The sequence below is a fragment of the Folsomia candida genome, unplaced genomic scaffold (assembly GCF_002217175.1).
Source record: "Folsomia candida strain VU population unplaced genomic scaffold, ASM221717v1 Fcan01_Sc003, whole genome shotgun sequence".
NCBI classification, from domain to species: domain Eukaryota; kingdom Metazoa; phylum Arthropoda; class Collembola; order Entomobryomorpha; family Isotomidae; genus Folsomia; species Folsomia candida.
This window is the reverse complement of record NW_019091195.1, coordinates 3,441,617-3,458,916: the sequence shown is the minus strand read 5'-3', so window position 1 is coordinate 3,458,916 and position 17,300 is coordinate 3,441,617. Positions and strand designations below refer to the sequence as shown.

The following is a 17,300-nucleotide window of genomic DNA, read 5'->3' as shown; positions in this document are numbered from 1 at the left end:
CGTTAAATATGCTGTACAAAAAAGTGCCAAATTGGCCAATTTCATATGTTTATCTTGGAAAAATATTCTCCTCTCTGTTGTGCAAACTGATGATATCACAAAAAACACCTTGCATAACGTCTGTGCCATTGTCGCGTATAGTTGTTATCAGATTAAATAAGACGATACAAAACTGATGGCAATAAGTGAATATTCTTCAAACCTCTTCGAATGTACCATAAGGACGCATTTTTGGTAGGCATTAATTCCTTCAGAGTCTTTGTCTCACTCGATTTCTCTGATAGTGACCAATCAATCACTTAATTATTTGCTTAGCTGAATTGGACTGGGTGGTGGGCGGTGATGCTCGAATAATGGATTTAGCTCATCTTGATCAACTGGCCCCCACTGTCGTCGTCAATCAAGCTGTCGTCAGTTTGGATGGCGTTGAACTTGGTGTTGTCGGATACGTAAGAGTTTTATCCGTTCTTTTACTCTGCTCATGATTAGTCTACCCGATTAAGTTATTTGATTATTTTAAGCAGGATGATCCCAATTATCAACATCGACTGCACATTATTTCTCATGCAAATGGAACCGTCCAATTTGTGAACGGAATGTGCTATGATTTACTGCTGGCTCTTCAACTTAGTCTAAATTTCAAGTAACTTCGAAAATATCAAACACAACTTGTGGTGTTACATAAGCAATAATTAGCTTATGTAAATATGCTATTAATAATTATCCTACTGTTAATTAGGTATCATGCACTGCAAGGGGAAACATGGTGGGGAATTTACCCAAATAAAACAGTTTTCGGAATGACTGGCCAAGTATATAATGGCCAAGCAGGTTACCCACGTTTTATAAATTAAGATATGAATAATCATAAGAAATGAACACCTAAGAAATCTACATGCACAAATGTTTAATGGGTAAACAGATATTTCGATTGGTCAAGCGTCGATGGTTATGATGATGCCAGCTTTAAAGTACATTTCTTACTTGATACCTACAAGCTTTGGTCGGCTAACAGTTATCTTCAGACAGCCGAGGTTATCTCACGACGTCTTCCAATCCGTCTTTAGCTATCAGATTTGGGTCGTGTGGATACTAGTTTGGATCTCTATTGCCATCACGTGGCTCATAATCAACCATGTCTGGTCAACAAAGTTATCGTCGACCACCTTAAGTGAAGACGATTCTGTTGAAAAGAAAATCCGAAACGAAATACCAGATTCAACAATGCATAGTTTTACGGAAGTGTGTTTGTGGTGTTTCTCCGCAATTTGTTGTAAAGGTTCGAATTTGATCTTATTGATTGCAATTAACCTTTACGTTTTACATCACCTAAAATAACATTAATTTTTTGAAAAAATTATTTTCCACAGGGTGGCACAATCAACCAAAAGAAATTTCCAGTAAAACTGTCGTCCTAATTGGACTGACATTTGCGTACATAATTAGCATATTTTTTTCCGCTTCACTAACTTCTAATTTAGCCACTGAGACAATTCCCATTAAAACTTTCTCAGATTTTGCGCTTAGCAATTTGGACCTTTATGGAGATAGGTTAAAGATTTGATTCTTGATTAACTTCAATTTAATTTCAAGTGTTAATTAAAGAGTTAAATATTATGTTGTTTCATACACAGGCGACTTCCTCTTGTTCGAGATATTGTCAGTGTAAGTGCATTTACCCACTGTAGCGGTTACATACATATACACCTTTTAATGCTTGTCTAATAATTATTTGGGAATGATATAAAGCTTAACTCGATTACAGGACGTGTACTACAAAACAAGACGAATTAAACAATTCAAAAAAGGAAAAACCATTGATTCATATTTCATGCGAATTAACGATTCTTTCCAAACGATATTGACCTCAAAATCTGGATTTGTTACTTTCGAGGATGCTGCAAAAAGTGAAAGCGTATCTTTAAAAGCTGGATACAGTAACGCTTACTTCTGCGAAACCATCTCTGCAATAACAATTTCCAGAACAGTTTTCCCCACAGCCATGTTTGTTAGAAAAGGGTCGCATTTACGAGAAGTTTTTAACCAAAAGTAAGTTGCTCTGTAGTCATCTGCATTTTTTTGTTATCACAGATTTACACACATAATAGTTGAAACGTTTAAATATTTTTACAGAATTATGTTACTTATCGAGCGTGGAATAATATTCCGACTGAATGTAATTTACAATAAGAAAACTCTCGTGACATGTCAAACAACGGAGGAGAATTATCGCGGAGGTCTTGGACTAACGGACCTTTCCATCGCTTATATCATTTCCTCGGTTGGAATTGTACTCTGCGTTGGTGTACTCTTGATAGAAAAACTGGCCTTCGGATGTACTGAAAGTAAAGCCATGAGTTGGATGCGAAGACATATTTTTCCTTAACTTTTAACTATGAGCAAATATGTACAAATTGCATACCATGTTGTGTACATGCATATTTACAAGTCCTAAGTTCAATGTAAGGATATCATTAAAAATGCGTTCACATTACTTACATTTATAAAATCATAGATAATCTTCGTTTATAATTTAGTTAGAATTAAAATTTAAACCGGGATCCTAAGGTTAACTGGGTTGTCCAGCAACAAGTTGTGCAAAATTCATGCAAAATTCATAATTCAAAATACACCCGTGCAGCATGCAATCTGATAAATTATGCAAATGCAGAAAAATCCCGTTCGGGAATGGCGAATCGTAATCCCCCGTTAAATCTTTCATCATGTCCAGCCATTTTCCACCTCATGATCTCCATCGCCCCAAAAAAGAACAACCTCATTTCAAACATCAAGTGGCTGCGAAGGCTATAAATTCCGGAATAGCTGCCATTGTCAGCACTGTGCTAATGTATCCGTTAGATTTGTCGAAAACTCGACTTCAGAACCAAAGAAACTCTCGGGACAGCACTCAACTTTACACTTCTTTGTGAGAAACGTGCTGAAATAAGATGACAAAAGTTTTGTACCCAATTTCAGATCTAATATTTTGTGTCCCAGGATAGATTGTTTCAGAAAAATAAGAAAGGCAGAAGGCATTCGAGGATTGTATCGTGGATGTGCCATGAACGCATGTCTAATTGCTCCTGAGAAAACTATCAAACTAGCCTCAAATGATTTGATACGTCAATATCTCAAGAAGAACGATGGAAGTAGTTCACTTTCCATGAGCAAGGAAATATTTGCCGGGGCTACGGCAGGATTAGCTCAGAGCTTTCTCTCAACACCGATGGACCTCTTAAAAATTAATATGCAAGACGCAGGTCGTTTGGCAGCAATGAGTAAGTCGACACTGGAGGGAAACATGTCATCCAGACGAGTTTTGATTGACTTACTCAAGAAGCATGGATTCGCTGGTTTATTTCGGGGATTTGGAGCGACTGGAGGGAGGAACATTTTCTTCTCTGTCGTTTACTTTCCTGTCTTTTATAAAATAAATGATTGGAGTCCAAAGGTGAGTTTTTTCCCGAAATCTTTTCTGAATTAAAAAATATGCAGAAACATATTTTCATGGTATGATTTAGCAGAACATCAAGGAATCTGGTAGTCTGAGTAGCTCAACGTGGGCATTTTTGAGTGGGTGTGTCGCGGGAGGAGTTGGCGCAGCTGCCGCTACGCCGTGGGATGTCGTTAAAACTAGAATGCAGCGTCTCAAACTGGCCAAATGCGATGTCCCATATAATGGAATATTAGATGCATTTGTGTAAGATTATGTACATACCTGGAATTCCTATCAAAGTCGTAATTTACCCGTGTGCATGTTTAATCTCGTGTAGAAAGATTTTTAAAACAGAAGGTCCGTTCGCACTTATGAAAGGAGCTGGAATTAGGTGATTTACACAATGCTTTTTAAATCGAGGTTTATGTAAATTGATTATTCCAATTTATGCAGGACTGTTGTAATCGCCCCTTTATTTGGTATCGTACAATAAGTTTACTGCATATGCATGCATGTACCACAATCACAATAATCATGATATTGACAATTTTACAGGAATATTGCAAGCAGTATATTACTTGGGAATTGGGGAATATATTCTAAATCAGAAGGATGATTAATATGTAATTTACGCAATAAAATGATGTTTTCTCAAGCAGATTCAGGTGCAACAAAAATATGAAAAATATATATTCATTTACACTTTTTAGAGCATTTCATAGAATACTAAATTCTCTTATTTTATCCCTACTTATTCAAATCAAAGGTTGTCTTTCTTTTAAAATTTCTTTCCAAAATTAGAATTAGTAGTGATGCTATCGATCCAAAAAATATAAAAAAGAAAGGAGTTATAGTATCTCGCATCGTCAATCCTCCTCTGTACGCTCTGTTTTGATGCAAGCACAATATTTGCGTCTCCCTGTCGTAAAATCGGTTCAGCCGAGAGAGAAATCCTCTTTCAATCAAGAGCAGTATTCTGACAAATAGGAATGAAAATTGAACAGTATTTCGTACGTAATATAGGCATAAATATACGAGTAACATTCTGCACACCTTGTGTTCAGGATTTCCCGAATAGGCGATCCCCTCTTGACATACATAGCATTTGGGTAGAGTACTTTGGACGCCACGACGGAGTAAATCGTCTGACAAAAGACTACATCGGTGAAATTCAGCCTGTGAAATACGACGGAGATTGCATCCGAAAATGTGATAAATGCCCAAGATCGATTCATTAGATCAGGTATTATGAACTCCAGCTGGTTGGTAAAGGCGTCGAGATTTTGAATATCCACATGTCTCTCACGGTACATATTCTACGAATTTCAGAAATGTTGGTTGACATAATTTTCTACCTGGTTATTATTATATGCAAATACTGTAATTACATATACCTCCATCACTTTGTGAGTCATCGGCAACCACTTATCTGCAAAAATCTCAATCGAGCTATCTGCGAGATCTTTCGAGTTTTTAACCGGTATTGTTTCTGTCGACAAATTGGTCACCATTGATGCTGAGTAAGCAATATACATGCACGCAGCCAAGAAGAATCCAATCATAAATATCAGTCGGATAGATGACGAGATGGGAGTCATGTTCCATCCTAAAATTTTAGATTGCACTAAAGTCTAAATAAAGAGGTCATAAAGTACGCATGCATTTAATTTGAATTATGCAGCTCCACGGAAAGGCTAACCTAGGTTGGCCGTCGCCGAGATTGCCCACAGCATCAAAGGGGAATCCTTAATGAATTTTGCGTCCCCTGGCAGAATCATCTCATGGTGTTTTAATACGTTAAACATAATTTTTAAGCAGATGAGAAGAATGGTCCAGACGAGCAGGTAGCACAACCAGAGGTATGGATGGAAGACTGTAAGGATGATATCTCTTATTGAGCTGAGATGAGGTTGGCGAAAGATGGCGACCAGTGTTCCGGTGGAGGTCGAATGTAGAAATGTTATCCCATGAATTTGGTCCAACATCATAATTGTGGATGCTTGCGAAATGCTAAAATCTGCTTCCTCGTTCACCACTTGACCACTCTGTCCTGTCCAAGTGCCGTTCGGAAATATGCCCATCCAACCTTTCCCGTCAATCGCAGTGTAACTGGAAAAATTAAAATTAGCCAACTAATCAATTAGAGCCAATCAGTTTAAATAATGGTGTACCTAAATTTTAAGAGAAACTGCAACAAGTCCAATACTTCGAGACACATTCCAGCTACAAATTCTGCTGAGCCGTTGGAGTGAATTATAGTTCTAATGCGTGGTTGGTAATCAGGATCATTCTGGAAAAGAGTTAAATCTTCACATGTAGTTGTATTTATCGTAAAAAAGCATTATGTTGAATAGCGAACTTGAGCAACAGCCGCCACGTTTACGCCTTCCATGATATTTTGACGTCTGTAAGAAATTGGGGATGGGAGAAAGTATTTTTGAATCAGGGCGATTTTCTCCATCCATTTCATCCCCTCAAAATTAGAAGCTTCAACCCATGAAAAAATCTGTCTTGTTATAATTACTTGCTTGTAAGCGACACTTTCCCAAACAGAAATTGTCCGAGTTTGTGAATTCATGAGTGTAAGAAACACCTCAGTGTCAATGGGAAATGCAAATGTTCTAAAATTATTCAGCAGATTTATTTGTTGTTGCACATCACTCGTAGAAAAGACGATATAAATCTTGGGTTTTGTAAAAATATTATTTATTCTGGCAAGAAAATTGTTAACCTTGTACTGGAGGCTGAATAAGCTATTAAAATCTGTAATACAAATATATATCTCGTGAAGGTACACAAATCTTCTAGTCAAATAAAATGCAGTAAACGTTTCAAAGTTCGAATTTAAAGAATCGCTCTTTTGATGGAAAACTGTGATTGAATTTTCGTGCAAAGTGTAGTTGTCTTGCAAATCTACTAATCCATATTCGACAGGCCTGTCCAAAATCACTGTTACTGACATGTCGTGGTGGTTCGAAGCACGAATTCTTGCAGACTGAATATTATTTGATAATATAAATGCAATTATTGTGAAACAAGTCAAAATTAACATTTTCAGAAATAGGTTACGTTACGGAACGAGCTTTGCACTGGTTGTGCCCATGCGACTAAAAATGGAATTTTGGGCGAAAAAATTATTACTCTGCCATTTTCCAAATATTTTCTTTCCCTTTGTTCACTAATTGGTATGCACATACAATGTTTGGACATTTCCCTTAAACATGATTGACACCAAAAGGTATACTTCATACTTGGTCTGGATTAACATCTGTCCCTTATAAAATTCTCTATCAATTTAGGTATAAGCGTTAATAATAGTACTGCGCGTATAACAATATTGACATTGACATCCGAAGACTAGGTGCATAAGTATTCAGATATGGTTGTCGAACCAGTTGGTAAAGAAAGCAAAGCCAATTACTGATGTATAGCGATAGCAGATGGAATAGTCAAATAGTCAAATACTTTCCACACGGAAAACTATTTTAATCTATTTGTACGTATTATTTTGCTGCAAGCTTAATATTATTTCCCCATCCGCGTACGAAACAATTTAAAGATATATATTTTCCGAATCATTGTTAAGGATGTGTTACATGGAGAAATAATCTCAACTTGTTAGTTAAACGTTTTGCAAACTTTTGATAATTAACTGCAGAGAAGCGTTAATACTTAATGACATACTTCGTAATATGTAAGATTAAATCATTTTTAGTGAAGTGGCATCATAAAACGTTTTCGTAATGGATAGTCTCTGCTGCTGATAAAAAATTGAACATTCTCGCAAGCGTGAACATCATGTCGTAAAAACATACATTTTTATTTTTAACACGTTTAACATTCTTTCCTCCAGTTCCAAGGTCAGACATTTGAAGAAAAACCTGATAAATGATGCAAATTAAAATTCAGCATGAGTCAGGTAATTCTTGCTGCAGGCGGAAAGCATTCAGTTTTTTGTACAAAAGCAATTCCATAATATGCATCGAGGGACGTGCAGTTGGAACTGTTGGAAAATTACCATTGTCAGACAATGCCAGATGCATATTATTATGAGAAACCATGCACCATTAAGCATTAGTAACAGGACGGTGATAATGCATAATGATATGATTTATGCAACAAAATGAATTCAACTATTTAGTTTCTCATGGTGTTGATAATATGCGTTCATCCAGCGTTCATAATTCGTATGACTGGATTTCTGATAGGCTGAGAGACTTCACAATGGAATTTATCAGTACAAAGAGCACGAAGCGCAAAGTAGGTATACTTTTCTACAGCAAGAACCCACTGAATGAGGAAATGTGAGATTTTTGATGAATTTGAGAATTTGGAACGCCATGGTCACTTTGTACACAAGTATGCGTGTACACGTTGAGAAAATGTGGGATAAAGTTGACTTTGAGGTAAATGGATTTTCCATGTTGCTTTGTCAGTAAATGCGCAGTTGAACAGAAGCAAAATTATGTAAAAGCAAACAAAGAAGACTTGGAGGACTCTGGTAGCAGCTGTATAATGCCACATTTTTTGCTATGCTGTCCTACAAACCAAGATCTTGGACCACAAACAAGCCGAAAGGTGCCATTATTGTGCTAAATCTAATCGTGCCATCCACCTAGTGAAGTAATAAGTAGGTCTGCCCTTCTGGACATGATGCAGCTCAGTTTCAGAGTATTACTGTGAGACGGAATTGAGATGAAATATTAAAAAAGGCAGAACCACTTTACTAGTAATGCGAAACGAAAGCGAAACGTAAATTGTGGAGTAATGTTATGTTATGTATCTGCTGGAGAGCTTGAGTCGCAACGCAGTTTCTCCAGCCTCAATGCGGTCAGATTATTAGCATACTAATAAATTGAGCAAATCCGTACAAAACAAGTTGGAAGTTGATAAACGGACTATTAATACCACGCACGAGTATTAGTATATGGTTGCTAATAAAACGCACAACCTCAACAACATAAACATGACACTTGGCTTATTAATAATGTTGTGCATGTAGGATAGCACTCATCATTACGAGTGAGCACATTTTGATAAAAAATGTATTTTCTCATCTGTGAACCTTTTATCAATTTGCACACTTTTTGCATTTTGAGCATTGTATTTCCACCACACTCAACCTCAAGCAGCAGACTCGAGATATGTAGGTCCAATACACGAACAACATCGCAGAACTACGCAGTTCCAAAAGTTTCATCCTTTATCTCCAACTGCCTGGCTGACAGACAAGTTCTGAATGTAGAATAACAAGTTGAGCAAAAAATGTTATTTATGTGGGGCATAATTTATTGCAAATTGCAATTAAGAAGTATAGTAATATTCATAAAGGTGTAGGTAAGTCGTACATATTACGTATTAATTACTCGTATACCATGTACTTACTGGACTTCAAGCCAACTTCGTAAACTTTGGCCAATATCTAAATATTTTCAATGCTGCTAAAGCTCCATCATATTTACGTTTGGAGCGAAGGCAGGCAAAGTATATTTATTTACAGAATTAGCAAATCCTTGTACATAAGCACCTTCCAGGTCTTTCTCAGGGAAGTGGATCGATGGAGCGGTCTTTCGGATGATAATAATAGCATCTATCATACCCACATTAAAATCCGCCCCATCCAGATCATCGGAAATTGGAAGGGGAACAAGTAAACATTTCTAGGAATCACTAACAAAGGATGTGAAATTCAGAAATAGCTGATGTCCTTCGATTTTCTTTCATCAAAGAGTTCCAAGTCACGTTGGCTCCGCAACAGCTTCGTGTGATCTCATCATGGGTGGCTGCCTTTTAGAGGCTTATTGGACGTTGTCATACATAAAGCACTTTCTCTGAGGACGGTAAAAATAATTCGAAACTGGAACATGTGCACTGTCACTTTCTACCCACGCTTTTAGTTCTACTTATTGGCCAGCTCGATCTACTTTCACCCAGCGCGACGGTCCAATCAACGAGCTTTCACCACCACGATGGCGGATCCCGGCCGGTTGCCCGGTTTCCTCTATTTCAGGCCGACTGGCAACTGGTGGTGGGGACCTCCGCCCCCCAATAGCATCATCCATAAATCTCAAGTAGCATCATTTCGCCCACGTACTTACTTATTCCAAACTTAAGCAAGTGAAAGTTCTACCAAGTAAACTGCAATCTTCCGATATTCGCCATACTTAAAAATATTCCAATTATTTGCTATATTCATCCTGCAGTGGTGAAGACTGATACAAGATTAGCATAAATATGTAATTAAGTATCAGTAGAGCGTAGTATAAGATATGTATATTGCCAATTTGTTATATGTGCTGTGTAGGCATATACGTAATGCTCATTCCTCTATGTATATACAGCATTAAGGATATAACTTGAGGAGGAAGGGAATCATCTCCCTTTGTCTCAACAACAACATACACAAATCCATCCATCCAATTGGGTCGAGTTTCAGCACATCTTTTGGTGCTGGTTTTCACATGGTTTGTTGAAGCTGGGCAGAAACTGCGTCGCAAATTTTGGCAAAGTCACATTGAGAAGCTCCTCTACTCGCCCTACCACCACTGCTCCCCCGCTTTGTTGCTAGTCAACTCCAACTGGTTTTACTTACCCAGTCCTCTCAACCAAGACAAAGCTCCAGTCAACTAGTTTTTCTTCGCTATGTTGAAAAGCCTACATATTTCAGGTGCATCTTTATAAAAAACACTGTATGTTTACGTTTAGAACTTCATCCTGCTTGTGCAATCTTCACGCTGGCGGAAAGTGGTGCTCATCAGTCTTTGTACACGTCAGCAAAAGTACAATTTTATGGATGCATATTGCCATTATTATGTAAACGACCTCTCGTCCTCTGGAAAACCTTTTCAAAATACCACAACCACAAGATCATTATTTTTATTTTTATTTAGGCATTAGGAACTAAATTATCATGTTGTCAATTAATAAATTGTGCACAAAAATGTAAATGAAACCCAACCACATCCTTCACCATTTTGTAGCCAAAACAAATTGTATAACTTTGGAATCTTTAAAAGTCTATTCAATTCCTTATTAGATATGTACATAAATAAATAAATAAATTTGTTCTCAATACAACTTATCTAAATAACTGACAGTCCATTGATGGGTATAAAATGCAAAAAGTCCATTCTGAGACACAGATACTGCATTGTATGTAAACTACTCGTATTTGACCAATAGTTGCAACATACACAAATAAACAACTTTATATTATAAGGAAGATCCATCATCATACTAATATTTCGCGAATAACATACATAGGCACGAGTCACACGATGGAGATGCATAAATTCTTGGTTATGGTAAACCCTAAATAAGTCAAGTATTTATGTACGTATTTGTATACCAACAACGTTATTACATACTTGATTTGGTTTTGCAGTTAAATTCCAGTTCAGTCCGATACACTACGATACCAGACTAACTGCATCTTATCTAAATCCGCACATGTAGTACTCGAGAGGAGTTAAATTATCAACCTACTGCAATTGTGCCATTAAGCTCCCATGAGATAATTAATTTACCAGTGATGTAGTGCAAGAAACTTCATTAATAAATAGCAATTTTTTAAGAAAGACAAATGATATGATGACGCAAGTCTGATCTTCGTGCATTTTTTTACATATTATTTTTTACCTGTAACACGGGTTTACACTGATGCAACATACATACAACTCGTAAATTTATATTTACAAATTGAGATTGAAAGAAGATGAACAAGTTTGAGGATTTCACCCACAAATGCAGAAACTACGTGATGCCTTGCACGGAGTGAAGTGACAAGCGCCTAGATTCGAGAGAAAGAGAGATCCAGAAAATTCTAGTGCATTTCATTTCATACCCGAGAGAATTCTAGTCTTTGAGATTCTGCAACAAAGAAGTTCCACTAAAATATTGCCAGTCCTCACTTTGTGAATTTTCACGAATGTGAATATTACGATGAAGAGCATTTTCATCATTAAATTGCATTAAATTTATTTGGCTTAAAAGCTTTACTAATCCAATCTTCAGCAGAAGAGGACAGGTCTCTATCCAACATTTGCGTTATGCAGGCAGCGAGAATTCTCATTGTATTGTACTGCGTGGTATGTATGTACGATGTACTAGGTATGCATTCAAGTAAGTACATTGCATGTATACAGCCTTTTTACTGCTTCTGCTCCTGCCTGCACGTACTTATAAACAACTCTGGCCCCCATATCGATCTTCTGGTGGAAAGCTCTGGATTCATTCGCTATGGTATTATTGTGCTCGACTCTACTGCGTTTTACCCTTCATATAAAAGGAATGTCAAAGAGCTTGGGTCTCAGTTTCTTCGGAAACTCTGTGCAGTCAAGACTCTCGACTGGACGACCTGCTGAACCTGACGCTGCGGACGAGGAAGGAACTACACACCAACAACCACACCCACCCGACGTGGACGCCCACACCACATTTCGCATGTGTCCCCACTACCTCAGCAGCAGAATACTGAACAAGCTGCCCAACAGGTGATACCGGTGAAAGCCCTCGGGCCCCAACCCCACCGCTTTCTCCACCTCCGTCGACACCTTTGGCATCATCCCAGGCGGCCCTTGAGACAATCAAGGGCGCGCCTCCCGACTGAAAAAGCTGAGATGTAGTACCTACTTACCAAACCAGACCTTCCGCCGACGCAGTTCTCACTCGACCATCATATCCAACAGTACGACAACGTCAACAACAAATCAAGGCAGATAAGCTGAAATTTGCTCTTCTTAAAATATCATCGTCATCCAGTCTATTTCGAGACAGTTTACTTTTAAAATAACAATCTTATATACGAATTAAGGCCAAGTATTAAGTAACCGTAAAGTTAATGTACCTTAAAGTGCGTTATTGAGACTCGAAGAACAGAGTGAGCTTAGAAGTTAAGGAGAAAGTACTCTGAATTAGTAGACTATTGAGTGCGAAGAAAGACAAATATTTTAGCCCCTCATCAACTGGCTGTGCAGCAGACGTCAACGACTTACTACTGCTACAACAATCTACATTTGTGAGACATTCTAGTCTCAAACGCCAACACCATCAACATTTCTGGGTTTCAGCGTAACACACATTGAACGTGGTAAGTCTCACTTCTCTCACTCACTCATTGCTGTGGGCATCTTGATATTTTCTCAATTTCCCCATTTCGTTCCATCCTCTCTTTTACAACTGCACGCTATTCTCGGTCGATTTAGTATTTTAAAATACGACTTTGGTCAACTGTTGCTTAGAATGTTTTTCTAATTACAACTTAAATAATGCAGATCTGGCCGACTTTTCGAGGGGAAAGCGATTGTCCGGCAGTACTGACCACCACCTTTGATTGAACCATCTCCTGCGTGACCTGCCTGAACTGAACCTACTGGATTCGTGGAAAGGAATTCGATAAGCTAACCCCTTCGGGGGCGCTTATGCGGGGCGCTTGCGTCCGCGCGACCTTCGCCATCACCATCGCTCGCGAAAATCACTTGTTGCCTGGGACATTGAAGAAGAAGGAATCCTTCACTCTGTACTGATTACATTTTCTACAGTCAGCCGCACACACCCCTCACAGCCAACCAACAAAGCGCACAAAGTCATCATCTTGGGATCGAGGAGGAGGAGGCAGGCAGAGTTGGGCAACCACTCTGACCTTCGCCAAGGGACTGCGACACCCAGACTGACATCACCAATCTAAAGACCAACAGAGATATTCGGGTCACCGAAATCGGGGAAGATCTCATCTCGTTTTGGACGTCGATCAAACAACGGAAGTCGAATTAGCTTTAAGATCTAATTAAGTTGACCATTCATATAATATAATATTTGATCAGTAACATCGGACAGAAAACGGTACTCGATTCATAATTCGTATATCCGATCCAAAGAACAGTTTTAGAGTTTTCACAGCCGCTCTCCGGGTTTATATGTAACATCCTTGGTTTAATTGGTTGATTGATGAGAGCAGGTGAGGCTGGCTTACACACATGCTGCTTCCCAGCATTATCTCATGGTACAAAGAGGGATAGAAGGACAGAAATTTTTGGGGTAAGCGTTTGATCATTAGCCCACCGATTGATTATTCGATAATAAGACGTTGACATAGTTGTCAATTTTAAGGTATTAATCAAACTATGCAATAATTTTAAAACTGTAATAACTCTGGGTACACCTGGTAAGTTAAGATTTGTCGCATATTGGACTGAAATATTGGAGTGAGTTATTAGGTTAGAGTAATTGACAATATACGCACAGTTAGAATCAGAAGGATAGGTCAGCATACATACAGAGAACGCACACGTACGATTAGTAAGGCAAAGGTGGCATGTTAGATCGGGGAATGGCGTAGAGAAAGCATGGCTTGACTAGAAAAGGTATCAAACAAAGGCAAGGAATGCTAAAAAAGTGACATCAGAAAATATTTACACCTTAAAATAAATTCAATATTGAACTGAGGAGAGAGATCCTGAAATCCTGTAAGCTTACACACACGTAGGTTAAGAAAAGCCAAAGTCATCAGTTTAGTAATTAAGTCGTGATAATAAAATCCCCAGCTTTTTCCAACAATTTGCAAATTGGTCAATTTTTGTCAGAATTATATTGTTCATTAAGTAGAATTTAATTGACTTGTACAAAACTATTGGAGAAAGCTCGGTGTGTATCAAAAAGACGTGTAAATTCTTTAGTTTTTTTCTTAAATTCCCCTTAGTTTAAGGTTTAGTTAAGTTAGGGTAAATAGGTTAGGGTGTTTGGGGAAGGGTTTGTAGGTTATCTACTAGTTGAGCAGTCTTAAATTGTAAAAATAACAAAAACATTACATCATAAGTACAGTAAGGGTTAGCCGGAAGCATTGTAAGGTAATTAGATTTGGTGTGCTAAGACGTCCTGTAGATAGGTGTACATAGCAAGTAAGCATTGTTGTAGAAAGTTTGGAGGATTTGAAGTTTCAGGACATCATGTTCTAATTTTTAAGGGGTGAGTTCAAGGATTGCACAATCCCATCGCAAGGGTGCATCACAAAGAACAACGAAGATTAATATGTATCTCTCGTAAGACAACAAACCTTAACTTACAAACAGGCACAAGATTTTACGCACACAAGGGCGTCTACAAGCAGAGATATTTTGAAATATACATACATTGTATACCAACTTTTGTTGCTTTTGTTATTTCCAAATTGCAAAGCCCAAAGGTTGTTCCAACCGATTTTGAGTAAAAGCAGATAGCGGAAAGTTATTCAGAGGTGCTATATTTTAGTTTAGCCAAATCATCAGGCAAGAAAGACATTTTCCTTAGTTGACACACACACAAGATCACCGACCACTAGGTTTGCTTATCACCATTTGTTGAAGCACCATAAGTTAATTGCTTCTTATTTCAAAGTTTTATTACAACTACAAGAGCCATATTATTGGTCGGTTTTAAGACTGAGTACTTGTAAGCCTATATAAGACTATAGAGCAAGAAAAGTGAAGGCTGAGAATGAAGAAAGTATGAAAGAAAGAAAGCAATATCCGTCAAAGTGGTAAAAGAAACAGTAGGACAGGACCGACTAAATTAATTTTATCATGTAAATTGCATAAGCAGTAAGACGTGTTAATGTTGTAAAGGGTAAATATTCAGGATAAGAATTGTCGCTGCAGTAATTAAATAGGTGTTTATGCAGCACAATCGTTTACAGGGGGTTAGCTTAGATTGTTGCTGCGTTAGTTAGGACTGAGATGAAGAAGAAAATCTATGCGAACTGAAATTGTTGGAAAGTTGTTGTAGGATTGTCAGTGCTTTATAACTTATACGAAAAAATAACACATCAAAGCAGGCGAAGGATTAAATTAGGAGCAATTCAAAGTCAAATTAGTTGTGGTACTGTTAATTTATTGTACAAAAGCACTCGAGCTAACATGTTAAGTTCAAGAAAATAAGTGGTAATGGAATAAAGTGACGAAGGCTAAAGCTTTAGCAAGCTTCAATTTTAGAGTTTATATCAAGTCAGAAGGGCAAAATATTAAATTCGGGTAAGGGCAGGGATTGGTATAGAAATTATATATGTCAGGTTTAAGGTCTCATTAGTTATTTCGGGTTAAGGTTGGGCACATAAGGCTACAGAATTATTAATGGAAAATCCTTACGAAAGATAAATACACAAAAAAATATACCTTGCTATCTCATATCACTTTAGGCTTACTGAACTTTTAGGATAAGACAGTGATAACTATAGGTCAATAATAATCAGTAATGTGTACATACTCGCTAGTTAGGTGACGTAAGACAAGCCCGACACAAATCTATACCACCATCGCAACACGTAGTGTACAGATTGGAAAAGCTACAAGAAAAGCTACAGATTTTAACTTACCTTATCTAATTGTAAGAAATTTCGAATTATTGCATTACAAAAGTTTGCTATCTACAATCAGTAGAGCAATTAAAAGGGACAGATAAAGCATTTACAAAAGTAATTTGTGAGTAGATATTCCCATCAACCTCCTCTCGTTTTTGGGCTCATCGTATGACGTCTCGTTGGGCTCAAAAACGGGGTTGGTTCGATTTGACGATCTTGTTCGAATATTCGTTGAGCTAAAAAATAATCAATCTATTGTCATCCACTATCTAATGAAGTGAAGGAGAAAGTTCTTGGTGTTTGAGCATTTGACAGAAAAATACACAGAAAGACTCAACCCAATCCTTAACCGAAAACGTACATAAATGTCAGAAAAGTGAAAAACTTGCAATTTGCAAAAAGTGTCCAGACTGTGACTGTCGTATTTGGGAGTATCAAAATGATGGAATAAGAATTTTGTAAACTTTACCTAATTAATTGTTATATAATATTAATCACTAATAATCGTACTTTGGATGTGCTTTCCCTCCACATGCTACTTGACAATTTATAATTAAATCTTTGGACCCTATTGTACCTTACCTTTTGACTTATTGTTATTTACATGTGACTGCATTAAAATATATAAATATGTAATATATATACACACAAGAGAATCTTATTGTATTTCAACACTTACTTATCACTAAATCGAATCAATCACTATACTCAATTTGTAAATACTTTTTAAAAATTCAGAATTCAGAGTAATCCATCTTAACTCTATTCTTGTGTCCTCTTTATTGCTGTTGTAGTTTTGGTGAATCATATAAATAGCCAGTTTCTTAAGGTGTCAAATAAAATTGATGTTTAATTTTACTAGTGTACCTACATACCTATACTTACATACTTGATAAGACGTGTATACTATCGAATTATTGAATGGTATAAGACAACCGACTCCATCGGCAGAGATCAGGCAAGTAAATCCAAGTTTTAAAACAACTTGAGTTAGTAAGATGTGCACAAAGTCTGCAAATTTTAGATGCATATGCATAGCTAATAATCTGACTATTGTTACTAAATAATAAGAATTATTATGGCATTTCGTTCTCTGTAAAATTTTACCATTCTCATAAATCCTCCGTGTTATATAAAATTGTATCAAGCAGTTTCTCCGTTCCATGATAAGTTTTACGTTATACGAGTACCATACTAACAAGTAAATTTAAAATCACTCCAATAATAGTAATGATGTCAAATCTTTTCCTGCAATATTCAACTGATTCGGTGTTGTAAACTTTTGGTGGCTTTTGTTTCTCAAGTATTTTACTAACAGCTCCAAATCATATAACTATTATCCTGACTACACTAGAGTAAAGCGCACAAAGTTGATTTGATAGTTGCTGTGAATAATTAATACTGATAGTTTTATGCACTGACTGTTACTAAATATTCTTAGAGACAAAATAATCGGGACCCTACTTTCACCCCTTGTAATAAATATCCTTGTACATTAATTATCAAATCAGCTCTAGTTATATGACTTGTGTATGC

At 37.2% G+C, this 17,300-nt stretch overlaps 3 protein-coding genes and 1 long non-coding RNA gene across 5 annotated transcripts; 3 read left to right on the top strand and 1 right to left on the bottom strand.

The window, feature by feature from the left end:
• The first annotated feature begins 804 nt into the window (after positions 1-804).
• LOC118435064 lies at positions 805-2,553 on the top strand. The gene is made up of 5 exons (XM_035850183.1): positions 805-1,279; positions 1,371-1,551; positions 1,635-1,665; positions 1,766-2,049; positions 2,134-2,553. Exons 1-5 carry the CDS (start codon positions 946-948, stop codon positions 2,384-2,386), a joined length of 1,083 nt encoding a protein of 360 aa, XP_035706076.1. The 5' UTR covers positions 805-945; the 3' UTR covers positions 2,387-2,553.
• A 413-nt stretch (positions 2,554-2,966) lies between these two features.
• LOC110846769 (mitochondrial glutamate carrier 2) lies at positions 2,967-4,106 on the top strand. The gene is made up of 5 exons (XM_035848884.1): positions 2,967-3,451; positions 3,525-3,700; positions 3,774-3,827; positions 3,890-3,915; positions 3,992-4,106. The coding sequence occupies exons 1-5, from the start codon at positions 3,062-3,064 to the stop codon at positions 4,054-4,056; spliced, it is 711 nt and encodes a 236-aa protein (XP_035704777.1). The 5' UTR covers positions 2,967-3,061; the 3' UTR covers positions 4,057-4,106.
• LOC110846768 (glutamate receptor ionotropic, kainate 5) lies at positions 3,925-6,948 on the bottom strand. Its single transcript, XM_035848883.1, has 6 exons — positions 5,796-6,948; positions 5,608-5,726; positions 5,136-5,545; positions 4,831-5,042; positions 4,490-4,752; positions 3,925-4,412 (listed from the first exon to the last, which is right to left on the bottom strand). Exons 1-6 carry the CDS (start codon positions 6,486-6,488, stop codon positions 4,184-4,186), a joined length of 1,926 nt encoding a protein of 641 aa, XP_035704776.1. The 5' UTR covers positions 6,489-6,948; the 3' UTR covers positions 3,925-4,183.
• Positions 6,949-8,758: 1,810 nt separating this feature from the next.
• On the top strand, positions 8,759-16,622 carry LOC110847330. 2 transcript variants are annotated; one of them, XR_004834420.1, is made up of 4 exons: positions 8,759-8,773; positions 8,971-10,740; positions 10,821-12,524; positions 12,709-16,622. It is a non-coding gene; the product is annotated as an uncharacterized LOC110847330 (long non-coding RNA). The 2 variants fall into 2 exon arrangements; XR_002547633.2 differs by having other exon boundaries at positions 8,884-10,740.
• Positions 16,623-17,300: the final 678 nt, after the last annotated feature.

Bases quoted from the DNA above. Each gene is read 5' to 3' on its own strand.
- LOC118435064 (XM_035850183.1), top strand. From the start codon at position 946: ATGGTTATGATGATGCCAGCTTTAAAGTACATTTCTTACTTGATACCT. The intron at 1,552-1,634 runs GTTAAAGATTTG...TTTCATACACAG, and splicing joins TTGGACCTTTATGGAGATAG to GCGACTTCCTCTTGTTCGAG. The intron at 2,050-2,133 runs GTAAGTTGCTCT...ATATTTTTACAG, and splicing joins CGAGAAGTTTTTAACCAAAA to AATTATGTTACTTATCGAGC.
- LOC110846769 (XM_035848884.1), top strand. From the start codon at position 3,062: ATGAACGCATGTCTAATTGCTCCTGAGAAAACTATCAAACTAGCCTCA. The intron at 3,828-3,889 runs GTGATTTACACA...CAATTTATGCAG, and splicing joins ATGAAAGGAGCTGGAATTAG to GACTGTTGTAATCGCCCCTT. The intron at 3,916-3,991 runs GTATCGTACAAT...ACAATTTTACAG, and splicing joins TGTAATCGCCCCTTTATTTG to GAATATTGCAAGCAGTATAT.
- LOC110846768 (XM_035848883.1), bottom strand. From the start codon at position 6,488: ATGTTAATTTTGACTTGTTTCACAATAATTGCATTTATATTATCAAAT. The intron at 5,727-5,795 runs GTTCGCTATTCA...ACTCTTTTCCAG, and splicing joins ACGTGGCGGCTGTTGCTCAA to AATGATCCTGATTACCAACC. The intron at 4,753-4,830 runs GTATATGTAATT...TGAAATTCGTAG, and splicing joins TGACTCACAAAGTGATGGAG to AATATGTACCGTGAGAGACA.